This window comes from Oryctolagus cuniculus, chromosome 18, assembly GCF_964237555.1.
Source record: "Oryctolagus cuniculus chromosome 18, mOryCun1.1, whole genome shotgun sequence".
Classification (NCBI taxonomy): Eukaryota; Metazoa; Chordata; class Mammalia; order Lagomorpha; family Leporidae; genus Oryctolagus; species Oryctolagus cuniculus.
In genome coordinates this window covers 17,707,753-17,721,582 of record NC_091449.1, presented here as the reverse complement: position 1 = coordinate 17,721,582, position 13,830 = coordinate 17,707,753, and the positions used below count along the sequence as shown (strand labels likewise).

At 50.7% G+C, this 13,830-nt stretch overlaps 1 protein-coding gene across 4 annotated transcripts in view; it reads right to left on the bottom strand.

The window, feature by feature from the left end:
• The window catches only part of LOC103347332 (uncharacterized), an 87,033-nt gene that overhangs the window by 14,553 nt on the left and 58,650 nt on the right, over positions 1-13,830 (bottom strand). Inside the window, exon 1 of one of the 4 annotated variants that reach the window (XM_070062373.1) lies at positions 11,858-12,121. The exons of the other annotated variants lie outside the window; for them this stretch is intronic. Within the exon in view, the coding sequence (XP_069918474.1) occupies positions 11,858-11,992 (135 nt within the window). The 5' untranslated portion in view covers positions 11,993-12,121. Of the gene's footprint in view, positions 1-11,857; positions 12,122-13,830 lie in introns of those variants that run through there. 4 annotated transcript variants of the gene reach the window in all.

Here is a 13,830-nt window from a genome sequence, read left to right as displayed (position 1 = left end):
CGCAGTTACAGCTGCTGCCCCTAGAAACAGCACTCCGGGCATGTGGCTCCATTCAGTCCTTCGCACTCAGAGACAACCAGATTCCAGCTTCCAGCAGCACAAGGCCACAACCCTGGGATGACTGCAATTATTCATTAAAGTGCTCACTTGAGTGTTGAGCATGTGGCCTAACAGTCATGACACTCACTGAATCCCCCCGCCAGAGTGCTAAAGATTCAATATTCAGTTCCAGCTCCTGACTCCAGCTTCCTGCTAATGCAGAGCCTGGGAGGCAGCAGTGATGGCCCAACTGGGTTCCTGCTACCCATGCAGGAGACCTGGAATGGGTTCCCTACTGCCAGCTTTGGCTTCAGTCCAGTCCTGGCCATGGTAGGCGTTTGGGAAGTATATCAGTAGATAAGAGCTATTTCTCTCCCCTGCCCCCTGTCACTCTTAAATAAAATTGATAAATAAATAAGCAAGCCTGCCTGCCTGCCTGCCTGAATAAGCTCCACAATGCCAGAAGAACTGACTGTTCAGGCTATCATCTGAGGCAGGCCCCAACCTTCCGTTCTTAGAGGCTTCACTCAAAAAAGCTTACAAATCTGGAAGTGTGTCCCTGCTCAGTAGCCACTCCTATGAGGCCAGGGCCGCCATGCCAGTTTCTGCAAGAAGACAGCGTGCTAACTTCCATAACTTCCAGCTAGCACACACAGCTGGGATCACCGCATTTACCCTGAATGACCTCTTCTCACTCTTCCCTTGAGCTGTGCCAACCCCAGCCCTCCCTTTAAAACACCCAGGCACCTCCGCACCACTGGTGATGGAGCTCAGCTCTCTTCAGGAGGTATTGAATAAAATCTGTTTTCACTGCTTTAACTAGTATCTGGCCTCAAAAAAAAAAAAAAAAAAAAAAGCCCGGGCACTCACCCCAAGGAAAGAGTGGAGCCCGCCAAGCAGAGGGCGGGAAGCAGCTCAGGGTTCAGTGCCGGAGCAGAGCCCTCCCTGCAGAACAAGAGCGTGTGCTCTCACCGCAACAGCCAAGCAGGGTGCAGGAACCGAGCCTCCCCAAGTGTGGCAGAGGCCTTTGTCTTTTACTTAAACTTGTTTCTAGCTGACACCATTGAAGTTGTGCTAGAGGCTTTCCCAAGGTCCAAAGAAGAAAGAGAAATCTGTCCTGGGAATGAAATGTGGCTGTCATCGGCTTACCTATGAAGGCTTCAACTGTAATCCCTATTGGCTTCTATGCAACCATTACAGGTTCTGCAATGATGCTAACCCTTGCCAGACAGCAGGTGACGAAATGAAAAATGGCCATTTAACAGATCTCAGGTTGATAAAACTGATTTCCAGTTTTATAAAAAATAAAATTCCATATAAATGTAGTTCTGACATTAATTCAGACAAAGTATGATACAATGCCAGTATCTTCAGTCATCTGTAAAGGGCTCATCGCCCCTTCCGCATTCCTTCTGCCCTCAGCCCACCCCCTCCCCATTTCCTCCCTTCCTTCTGACAACCAGTGCAACCTCCTCTGGTTGGGGAACCAGGTGCAACCTCCCCCAGACTCCTTGCAAAACAACTAATTAAATAGATGAGCTGCACAGGGCAGCTTTCTAATTAGATTTGAGGAAAGTTCCCAAGGCTTCCCAGAGCCCCCTAGTTCCACTTTCCACCAGCTGCAAAGTCTTCTCCCTCCCCCACAGCGACAGTGGCAAACTCCCTCCTTAACCAGGTAAAACCCCAGCCCCAAGTGCACTCCAGACCAGACTTTTCTAGAACAGGATGCTTTTCCCTCTTTGCCTTAATGAAGTGGCCTGTCTCCGTTGATGTCAGTTCTCTCATCCCGGGGCAGCAGGGGGGAGGGTACAAAAGGCCAGAACCCCAGCTACTCCAACCCTAACAATCTGTGTAGTTGCTAAATGTAAATTGGGTAAAGGTAAATGAGATACATGTGTCTACATGTAAACTTAGGTACTCTTAACACCTTACAGTCTATGAAAAACTCTGGATTTGTTGACAAATAGGTTTTCATAAGCTGTCTATAAATAAAAATAATTCAAGACTGCTCAGAAGTAACTAAGGTTGAAATTCGGGATATGCTTTTAAATTGCTTTTTTCAATGTAAATCAAGAAAATCAACAGATGGAAAAAAGGTTGCCAAGTCAAAACTGTGCTTCTTAGTGAAATAATAAAGAAAGGACATGGATTGTAAGATTGGAATGGAAAAGATAAAACGGTTTAGGTAAGCTGCAAAAGGTGTGTGGAAGTCTTAAATGCTTATAAAATTTTCTTGTTAGCTACAAAAGTTATCAATCTGTTTTTTTTTTTTTGATGTAAGGTTAAAATCTGATCCTCTGTAAAAGCAATGAGGTTGATGAAATACATAAGTGTTAATAGATATTTGGGAAAATAGTCTTTTTGTATCCTACTGAGATAATCTTTGTCTCATTAAATTCTACTTGTTTAAAAACAGCTGAGTTCTAAAAGTTTCAAAGTTTTAAAAGTCTGTTTAAATATGGACTTGTTTTACATGTCAAGCATAGAAAGCTAAGACACTGTGGCAAAAAATGTTCTACATGAAGGATGTCCGTGAGGCCCCAGTGGAAAGCAGCAGCCATCAAAAGAGGATGTACTTTTCTCTAAAGGGAGGAGAGAACTTCCACTTTGCTTCTGGCCTTGTCCAAATACTGAGAGTTGTGGACTCAAAAGGCTTCCTTAACCTATGCAGCTCATGTCAAGAGCCTCGGGTGGTTACTGACGTCATAGATAAAAAAAATTAACACTCTTAAGATTTCTTTATTTGAAAGTCAGAGTTAGAGAGAGAGGTCTTCCATCTGCTGGTTCACTCTCCAATTGGCCGCAATGGCCGGAGCTGTGCCAATCTGAAGCCAGGAGCCGGCGCCCATATGAGATGTCGGCGCTTCAGGCCAGGGCGTTAACCTGTTGCACCAGAGCCAGCCCCATTAATTTTTTTTTTTGTCTTTTCTTTTCTTTTTTTTTCTTCCAACAGGCAGAGTGGACAGTGAGAGAGAGAGACAGAGAGAAAGGTCTTCCTTTTTGCCGTTGGTTCACCCTCCAATGGCCGCTGCAGCCGGCGCACCGCACTGACCCGATGGCAGGAGCCAGATACTTATGTGCAGATTGTGTGTCTATATAAAAATTATTAAAAACTGCTAAATTAACACAAATTACCTTTCTGGTGCACCTGACTTAAATAAATATGATAAATAGGCTGTTCTCAATTTGTTGGTACAGAAAAACTAAAAAAAAATTTTTTTTTAAGTTATTGACATGTTTGCATTTGGGTCTGCTGGTCAAACAAGTTGCACTTGTGTTAGGTATTTGCAACCATAAAGGTATACTATTTATCTAAAAACAATATAGCCGGCGCCGTGGCTCACTAGGCTAATCCTCCGCCTAGCGGCGCCGGCACACCGGGTTCTAGTCCCGGTCGGGGCGCTGGATTCTGTCCCGGTTGCCCCTCTTCCAGGCCAGCTCTCTGCTGTGGCCAGGGAGTGCAGTGGAGGATGGCCCAGGTGCTTGGGCCCTGCACCCCATGGGAGACCAGGAAAAGCACCTGGCTCCTGGCTCCGGCCATCGGATCAGTGCGGTGCGCCGGCCGCGGCGGCCATTGGAGGGTGAACCAACGGCAAAGGAAGACCTTTCTCTCTGTCTCTCTCTCACTGTCCACTCTGCCTGTCAAAAAAAAAAAAAATATATATATATATATAAAAACAATATAGTTAGAGGTATAATATAGTGCTCATTGCTCCCTCTAAAGTCCAAGTTAAAGTTGTTCTTGGCAAATTAATAACAAAATTTATAGACAAATTAGTGAAACCATCTTCATGTTTTGATCTTACTTAAAGAACATAGCTCTCCTCATGGGCACTGCATTGTTTCAAAAAAAAAAAAAAAACTGTCAAAACATGCCTGTGACTACAGACTTCTAGCTCGGCCACCAAAGATTAAGGACAGAACTCAACAACCCCTTAACTGACATCCTAGAGGATGCCTCTGTGGTCTGCTTTAGCAGGAGGAATGTAAAGATAGGTGTCAAGCCAACTAATAGCTACTTTACACAGTGTTCTGCCATCAAAAAGACCCAGTGAGGCCAGTCCACCCCAAGTGGCATCAGGCTTCAATTTGGAAAGCCAGGAGATGGGGCAAACAGCCATCCTGAAAAAAGCCAGCCTCTACCAAATTCTGTCAAGAGCTGGGTGAATGGAATTGCCTTGGGGCTGAAGGGATCCCAGGTTAGAACCACAGATCCTACTGGCTCCAAGCTCAAAGAGCCCTTTACTCTGCCAGCTTCCAAGATAACTACTGCCATTGAGGGCAAGGCCTCGGGTCAGGACAGGCAGGACTGCAATCTTCCTTTCAGAAGTGCCGCCTCTTCTGTACTACCCTCCTGTTCAAGCCAGCTCTTCTCCCAGGCCGCCTAGGTAATGGAGTCAACAGGGCATCTTCCCTCAAGAGGTTCACACCTTTCTTATGATGTCTCTTCCACTATCCCATGTAAAGACAGAGAGAGGTTGGGCCTCATACGTACCTGGCCAGGCCTACATGCCTCTCTCTGTGAGAAAACCTGCTCCTGGTTTAGAGAACACATTTCCTAGGTACTCTAATAACGATTCAATCTTTTTGTTTTAGATCCTGTTGTATCTAATTTGCTTGTTAGACCTGCAAATTCCAGACTTAGAAAGCCACAAAGTGGGGGAAAGTCCTCTATTGTAAAAAAGCCTTCTCGGGGCTGGCGCTATGGTGCAGCGGGTTAACACCCTGGCCTGAAGTGCTGGCATCCCAGATGGGCGCTGGTTCGAGTCCCAGCTGCTCCACTTCCGATCCAGCTCTCTGCTATGGCCTGGGAAAGCAATAGAAGATGGCCCAAGCCCTTGGGCCCCTGCACCTGCGTGGGAGACCAGGAAGAAGCTCCTGGCTCCTGGCTTCGGATCAGCTTAGCTCTGGCCATTGTGGCAAATTAGGGAGTGAAACAACAGAAGGAATACCTTTCTCTCTGTCTCTCCCGCTCACTGCCTAACTGTACCTCTCAAATAAATAAAATCTTTAAATCAAATAAAAAAGCCTTCAACCAGATAAAACAAACCCTTAGAAATAAACAGACCCTTGTTCCATCCACCCCTACTACAGTCAAAGTCCACAAGATAGCTCCCTGGACCCACCACAACACAGACAGGCAGGTGGGCTGAAACTGGAGTGCAGCTCAAATCCAGCAATACCGTACAAGCTGAGCCTCTGACACAGGAGGGTCAGCCCTAAAGAGACCAGCAGGGCCGGTGGCTGCAGAGAAACTCCGGAAGAGGACTGACTTACCCAGGGCCAGAGCTTGAGGAAACAGCTGCCCAATAAAATAAATGCAGCGATCCTTTAGTTTTTGTCTCTTTAGATTGGTTTTAAAATTTTAAGCAACTTTTGTATACAAATAGGTGATGAGGACAAGATCATAAAAAAATTACTGATCAAACGAAAAAGGTCACCCTTGGGGCAGGGGTTGTCCATCCACCTCAGCGGAGGGCCCGACTGGACCCTCAGCACCATGGACTATGCGCCTTGAGGGGTGGCTGACAGTAATGGAGGCCGTTCATGCGATGCTGCGCAATGCTGGGGGTGGGATGCCCCCTAGCACCTGTGGGGGCCATAATTAAGAAACAGCTGTTTTCCCCTAAAGTGATCTAGAAATACAACACAATTCCAGCAGGTTTAATGATGGATTTTTGCAGGGAAGGGGTGGTTACAAATCAGCATGCTAATAATGAGATCCTCCTTGGAAAGACAAAGGAATTAGGGGCTGGCGCTGTGGCGCACCGGGTTAAAGCCACAGCCTGCAGCGCCGGCAAAAAATATAGGCGTCGGTTCAAGTCCTGGCTGCTCCACTTCCGATCCAGCTCTCTGCTATGGCCTGGGAAAGCAGCAGAAGATGGCCCAAGTCCTTGGGGCCCGGCACCTGCGTGGGAGACCTGGAAGAAGCTCCTGGCTTCAGATCAGATAAGCTCTAGGTGTTGCAGTCATTTGGGGAGTGAACCAGCAGAGGGAAGACCTCTCTCTCTGGTTCTACCTCTCTCTGTAACTCTCACTTTCAAATAAATAAAAATAAATCTTTTATTTAAAAAAAGACAAAGGAATTAGAACAGCCTAAATAATCATGAGAAAGAAGAACACAACTGGAGGACTCACTATCTGACCTCAAGTCCAAGTCTCAGCTGTGAGTCTACAGCCATCAGGTGAGGCTGGCGCTGGAGAAAGGGCGTGGGTTCCAGTCACAGCTGCTCTACTTCCAATCCAGCTCCCTGTAATGTAATGTGCCTGGGACAGCAGTGGAGGATGGCCCAAGCGCTTGAGCCCCTGCACCCACAAAGGAGACCCAGATGGAGTCGGGGCTCCTGGCTTTGGCCTGGCCCAGCTCCCACCTTTGTGGCCAATTCAAGAGTGAACCAGCAGATGGAAGATCTCTAACTCTGTCAAAATCATCAATCTTTAAAAAACAAACAAAAAACCTTACAATACTAACTGTATATAGGGATGAAGAGCAAATAGAACTCAGAGTTAGTGAGAGAAACAGAGAGAAAGGTCTTCCTTTCGTTGGTTCACAACCCAGATGGCTGCTATGGCCGGCGCACTGCGCCGATCCGAAGCCAGGAGCCAGGTGCTTCCTCCTGGTCTACCATGCGAGTGCAGGGCCCAAGCACTTGGGCCATCCTCCACTGCCTTCCCGGGCCACAGCAGAGAGCTGGACTGCAAGAGGAGCAACCGGGACTAGAACCCAGAGCCCACATGGGATGCCGGCGCCGCAGGTGGAGGATTAACCAAGTGAGCCACGGTGCCCCCCCCCCTTTTATTAGACAGGCAAAGTCAGACAGTGAGAGAGAGAAAAAGGGAACTCAGACATTTTTGACAGGAATGCAAAAAGGCAGTTATGCTGGCACACAGTCCATCAGTTTCTCATAAAGTTAAAACACAAGCAATTCCATCCTAGTTATTCTCCCAAATGAAATGAACTCGAGTCCATACAACTACCTGTAGGCAAAGATTATAGCAGTGTTGTTCATCATCTCCCTAAACTGAAACAACTCAAGTGGCCTGTGAGTATAAACTGTTGTGTGTGCACACAACGGAATACTACTCTGCCACTGACCCTATGCAGCAACACAAAGCAGTATCCAATGTGTCGTCTTTGAAGAAGCCACAGTGACGGCCACTACTGCTCTGGGATTCTGCAGGCACCCATTTCTGTGACATTCTAGAAAAGAAAAACTAATAGCAGCAGAAAACAATCTTCTTTATAAAGCATTACAGGTAGAGAAAGATACAGCTACAAAGGAGCTTCATCATGGGAATATGGGGCAGTGAGGAAATGCTTCTGCATTTTGACTGTTGGGGTGATTTCACGATGCTATGCATTTTTCAAAATACAGAAGTCTACACAAAAAGGAATGAATTTTTCTGTAAATAAATTATACATCAATTAAAAAATAGGGGTGGGCTTTTGTCATAGCAGTGAATCCTCAGGCCGGGTCTGCAATCCACATGGGAGTGCTTAGGTTTCCGTCCACATTCTGATGCAGATTCCAACTTGCTGCCAATCAGTGCACACTCTAGGAGGCCTCTTGACCATGGCTTGAGTGACTGGGTCCCTGTCCTCAGTGTGGGGGACTCAGGTTGAGTTCCCAGCTCCAAGCTTTGGCCTGGCCCAGCCTTGGCTACTGTGGGCATCTGGGGTGCGAACAAAGGGATGGGAGAGTTCTGTCTCTCCTTGTGTCTCTACCTTTCAAATAAATAAGAGTTTGGTAGGTGTCCCAATATCGATACTATTTTCCAAACTTTTCTGCATCTCCAATGTATTTTCTAATAAAAAGTTAAAATTTTTAAATTAATCTGAATTTTTAAAAAAGATTTACTTATCTATTTCAAACGCAGAGTTAGAGAGGGAGGGAGGCAGTGAGGGAGACAGAGAGAGATCTTCTACCCACCAATTCACTCCCCAAATGGTTGCAATGACCAGGGCTGGACCAGGCTGAAGCCAAGAGCTTCATCTGGGTCTCCCACAAGGGTGGCAGAGGCCCAAGCACTTGTGTCATCTTCTGTTGCTTTCCCAGGCACATTAGCAGGGAGCTAGATCTTAAGTGGAGCAGATGAGATTTGAACAGGTGCCCATATGGGGTCCTGACATCACAGGTGGTAGCTTACCTTGCTATACCACAATGCTGGCCCCAGCATCAGTTTTCTTTAAAACATCTTGTCCTCTGACGTGGCATAACTTATGTAGCATTTTTACTAAAAATGTCTAACCTAAATATATTAATATAGTTATAATTATTGAGGAATACTTTGCAAAGTGACTGCCCTTATTCTTCAGAAATTTCAGTATCATCAAAGATAGACCAATGTACTGCCTGAATGAACTCTACAAGGCCATGACAATTAAATGCAGTGTGTAGTTCTGGGTTCTTTATCAGAAAAAACAAGCTACAGTAGACCTTATCAGGACAAAGGGAGTACAGACTGTGTATCAGGTAACAGTGTTGCACCAACATTAAATATCTCAAGTGTGATGATTACATTATAGTTCTATAAGAGGAAGTCTTTGTTCCTAGAAAAATCAGTTAAGTGCTGTGAGTTCTAGACTCATTCTCAAATGGCTCAACCAAAAAGGAAAAAGTAACTTTTACATACACATATTTCTGAAGTGCAAACACAGCAAAGCGTTACCAACCAGTTAGTGTGGGTATAGTACACACAGGCATTCATGATGCTGTTTTTGTGTTTAAAAATTTTCCAAAGAGTAATTTAGGAAAGACGTTTACAGAGCATTCTTAGGGGTGGGCGTTTGGGGCAGCAGTCAGCTCATGGCTTGGGACACTCAGAGTGCCTGGTTCACATCAAGGCCACACAACCACCAATCCAGCTTCCTGCCAACGTGCCTACTGGTCAGGCAGCAAATGATGGCTCAAGCACTGTGGCGCTGTCACCCACGTGGGAGACCAGGACTGAGCTCTAGGCTCCCAGCTTTGGCCTGGCCCAGCCCTGGCTGCTGTGGGCATTCTGGAGTAAACCAGCAGATGGAAGAACTCTGCTGACCTGTTTTCCCAATGAAAATACATAAATAATTTTTTTAATGTTAAATGCTGAGGCTGCTAGGATGTTTCATTAAAAAAAATCTGCTCCTAAAACCTGTAAAATGCAAGCCAGGCCCAGTTTTTCCAGACAGCAACACACATAGTTCTAGTTGCCAGTTCCTCCAGGAGCTTCCCAGGGAAGGCCGAGGACTACTGCTTTCTGCCACTCTCCAAGGCCACGTGCCCAGCCATCAGGGTGCTACGGCCTCCCAGATTTCAAACACAGAAGTGTGTGGCCCGGGCTGCTTTCCTCATATATGCTGTGTGTACTTATGTATTTGAAAAGCAGAGTGACAGAGAGAGATGGACAGCAGGAGCAAGGTGGGGGATGGGAGAGAGCTCTTCCACCTGCTGGTTCACTCCCCAAATGCCCACAACAGCCAAGTCTGGGAGGAGGGAAAGAACTCCACTCTGACCTCCTACACAGGGGCAGGGGTCAAAGTCCTTGGGCCATCATACGCTGCCTTCCCATGTGAGCACACGGGAAGCTGGACCAGAAGCTGAGCGGTCAGATCTGAACAGGCACCCTGAGGTGCGATGCAGACATCACACGCGGCACCTAACCAGCTGGGGCGTGCGAGCCCTCCTCACATTCCTGGCAGCCAACAGCTCTTCTCTGCCCTCCTTAGCCAGGAGAGGTCTCAGCCCCGCCAGATGTGGCAGAGTCTCCTGCAGGCCGGACTCTTCAGGAACAGCACAGCTGCCCTGCTACAGGGCTCCTGGTGATGCGGCTCTCCAGGTACAGCTCTCGCCTCTGTCTGCGTCACTCAGGGAGGCCGCTGTCTTCTGGGTCGCTGCTTCTCTTCTCTGCCGGGTTCCTGTCTCATGACCACCAAGAACCAGTTCGAGTCCCACCTGTTCCACTTCTGATCCAGCTCCCTGTGAATCTGCCTTGGGGTCCCCTGCCACCCACATGATAGGCCCGGATGGAGCTCCTGGTTCCTGGCTTCAGACTCCCCCAGATCTGGCTGTTGCGGCCATTTGAGGAATGAACCAGTGGATGGAAGACCTCCCTCTCTGTTGGTCTCTGTCATTCTGTTCTTCAAATAAGTAAATCTTTTGAAAAAGTCGTGGCAAACTCCAGATAAAATTCATCCTTTTGGGCAATTTTAAGTGTACAGTTCAGTAGCATTAAGTAGACCGGAACTGTTGTGCGACCGCGAGCACCAGCCATCTCCAGAATTCCTCACCTTGCAAAACTGAATCTGCCCTGTACGCACAAACCCAACCTCTGGCAGCTGCCATTCAACTCGCCCACAGAATCATACAGCACGTGGGCCTTTCTGCTTGGCTCACCTCACTTCATATGACATCCTCATGTGTAAGAGGACACCTCCAAACTAACTAATGTGAAAGCTAAATAATTTCCCATCCTACATGCACACCACCCTGAGGGTACCCCATCACCTGTTGATGGGCACAGGGTGGGAGGGGGCACCGTATCCATGGAAATGCCACATCAATCTGGATCAGGACAGCCGGAACCTGGACCTCACTGGGGCACATACTCCTATAAGGGACAGAAGATTTGCTCCAAGGGTAAGCCAGGTCGGAGTCACAAGTGGAGGCCGGGCAGAGCTGAGGGGAGACACAAGCAGGTTCCAGGGCCCAACACACAGACGGGCTCCCAAGCAGGAGGGCACGAGCCCAGCACTTCTTGCCCAAGTCCTGCAGCCACGGGCGTGCACGTGGCACGATGGGTGAGAGCCCTTTCACAGGAAGGAATTGGGACTGACATATTTAGGACTGATGGAGAACATTGACTAGTGCAGAGGAGCCTCCCAGGGAGACCTGAAATCCCTTCAAAGTCTGAGAGCCGAGGCCGACCCCATGGCTCACTTGGTTCATCCTCTGCCTGGGGCGCCAGCGAACCATATGGGCGCCGGGTTCTAGTCCCAGTTGCTCCTCTTCTAGTCCAGCCCTCTGCTGTGGCCCGGGAGGGCAGTGGAGGATGGCCCAAGTGCTTGGGCCCTGCACCCGCAGGGGAGACCAGGAGGAAGCGCCTGTCTCCTGGTTTCAATCAGCACAGCGCGACGACCATGGCGGCCATTTGGGGGTGGGGAGTGAACCAACGGAAGGAAGACCTTTCTGTCTGTCTGTCTGTGTCTCTCACTGTCTCTAACTCTGTCAAATAAATAAAACAAATTGAAAAGTCTGAGAGCCAGGCCTCCTTGCAAGGAGTCAGCGGCTTTGGGGGTGTGTGACGCTCTGGTCAGGTGAATCCACAGAACACAGACACCACCCACCCCCCTCCTTCGCGGCGCCCCTCCCCATCCCACACCCTGGCTCAGGTTTGTAAACTCCCTCCTCCAGCGCCTCCCCTCCGGCTTCCTCGGGAGCCCTCCCGGCACCTCAAGTCTCCAAGGTGGCGGCCCATGCCCGCCCCGGGGACCAGGACACCCGCGTGAGGAGAGGGCGGCGTGGGGGGGGGCGGGGGGGTCCCAGAAGCCGAGCCCTGAGGGCGGCGGGCGGCGGGGGAAGGGCGGGAGCCAGGTCCACGGCTCCCCGCGAGGGCCCTAACCTAGGGCGGACGTGGGCTGGGGTGTGCGGGGCACCGACACACCTGCCAACGTGCCCGAGTCAGGCACGCACACCTAGTGCGAGACAGCTCGCAGCAACCGCCCTCCGGGGTCGTCGGGAACAGCGCACGCGCCCCCTTCTGAAGCGACCCCCACCCGCACTCCAGCCTCCCGCCTGCACCGACCCGGGCCCGACCGTCCGTGCGCGGGCCGCTCGCTCACCTGGAGCACCAGGACCTGGAGCATCTTCGCCGCGCCTCTGGCCCGCTCGCCCTGGACGACGCGCCCGGCGGCGGGCGTGGCGGGCGTGGCGAGCCGCGCGGCCCCTGCCGCCGCCCCGGGGGCGGCCCCTGCCATCGCGCCGGACGCCTCAGGCCTCTGCGGGGGCCGCGCCCACCAGCTCCACGGGGACTCCAGCTTCCTGCCCTGGACGCCCCCCGCCTGCAGGCCGGCCGCCACGCCCCCCAGTGCCGCGCCTCGTCTTCCCACCCGACGCCGCCGCCCGCGGGCGCGCTCTGGGCTCCTCGTCGGCTCCACCCCGCGCCCCCGGCCTCTCGTAATGGCGCCCGCCCCCGCGCCGGCCTCGAGGCGTCCAGAAGCCACGTGGGCGCCCAACGGCCCCGGACAACGGCCGGCCTTGCGCAGCGCCGCCGTGCGGCGGGGAGGGGCGTGGGGTCCCGCGGTCCTGGCGCGCGGCTCGCTTCCTGGGCCGCGGGGCGCCCGGGGGCTTGGGGACCTGGGCTGGCCTCCCCGCCGGGAGCGCGCGGGGCCTGCTGGGCTGTCCACCCCCAGCGTCCAGCGGGCCGCGCTCCCCAGGTCTCTGTGCGGGGCTTGCTTGTCTTAGCGGAAGTGTGCACGACCCCGTCCTCTGAGTGGGCCGGGGTCTGCAGCTCCTGTGACTGAAGCAGTCACCAGAGTTCTCACTTGGAAGGCTCTGTCCCTGCACCCAGAAGAAGCTCCTGGCTTCTGATTGGCCCAGCTCTGGCCATCTGGGGAGTGAACCAGCTGATGGAAGACCTTTCTCTCTGTCTTTCCCTCTCTCTCTAACTAGCACTCAAATAAATAAATAATATTTTTTTTAAAAATGAAAGAAACCCCAAATCCTGGGCCAGGAAGCTTTTACAGCTGAATTCCTTAATATTTCAATGGGGGGTGGGGGTGGGCACAAGGTTTCTTAAGCTCTATGTGGAAATGTGTTAATTGATTGGGGCAACCAACAAAATAGTAGAAGACCAGATTAGAGAGAGCATGGGAATTGTTAGGTTCTGTACTGGGAGAGCAAGATGTTCAGGTAAGCCTCTAGTTTTAAAAAATAAGCTCGACTCTCTCGGTAACTGACTTTCAAGTAAACCTTTAAAAAAAATAAAAATTCAAGGAAAAAAAAAAAAAAGCTTGATTCTACAGGCCCCACAGGTGTGTGCTTGACGTCCCCCCAGGAGGACCTTGGGAAAGGACAGGTGTGTGCCTGCGAGTCAGGCAGGAAGCTGCTGATGGGGAGCGTGGTGTTCACCTGGTGCTGGAGGGGGGGGGGGTGGCGAGGAAGCAGGCTACATACCTGGCAGGCCAGCACACCTGTCGACAGGTGAGACGTGGAAGGTCCCGAGCCTGAAAGGAGGTGGAGAACACGGGCAGGCGATGTGCCAGCGCGGTGGCTGGAGCCCCTGCGTGCGGTGTCCGTCTGCACTTGCATTCAGTTTCCTGCGATGTGCATGAGAAGCAGCAGGGGAAGGCCCAGGTGCTGGGTTCCTGCCACCCACGTGGGAGATGCAGCTGTATTTCCTGCTTTCAGCCCGACTCGGCCCTGCTACTGAGGGCACTTGGGGAATGAACCAGTGGATGAAAGATCTCTCTCTCCCTCCCTGCCTCCCTCCCTTCCTCCTTCCTGCTCTCTCTCTCTCTCTCATTTTGCATTTCAAATATATAAAATTTTTTTAATGAAGAGTGCAAGGGACAGCCTTTGTCTTTTTTCTTTGACTAACTCCCATGCTGCAAAAGGTGATCCTGAAACATTGTCACAAACCTGCTTCCAGAAAGTGGAACTATTTGTACATCACAGTGGCCTTACCAAGCCCAGGGTCTTTGGCTCACTTGCAGATAGAAATTGACAAGGGGCCAGTATGCAACCCAGAAGGGTTTATGGGGCGCTCATGCTCCAACACAGGGACAGCACAGCAGGGTGAGCTTCCGTCAACTTG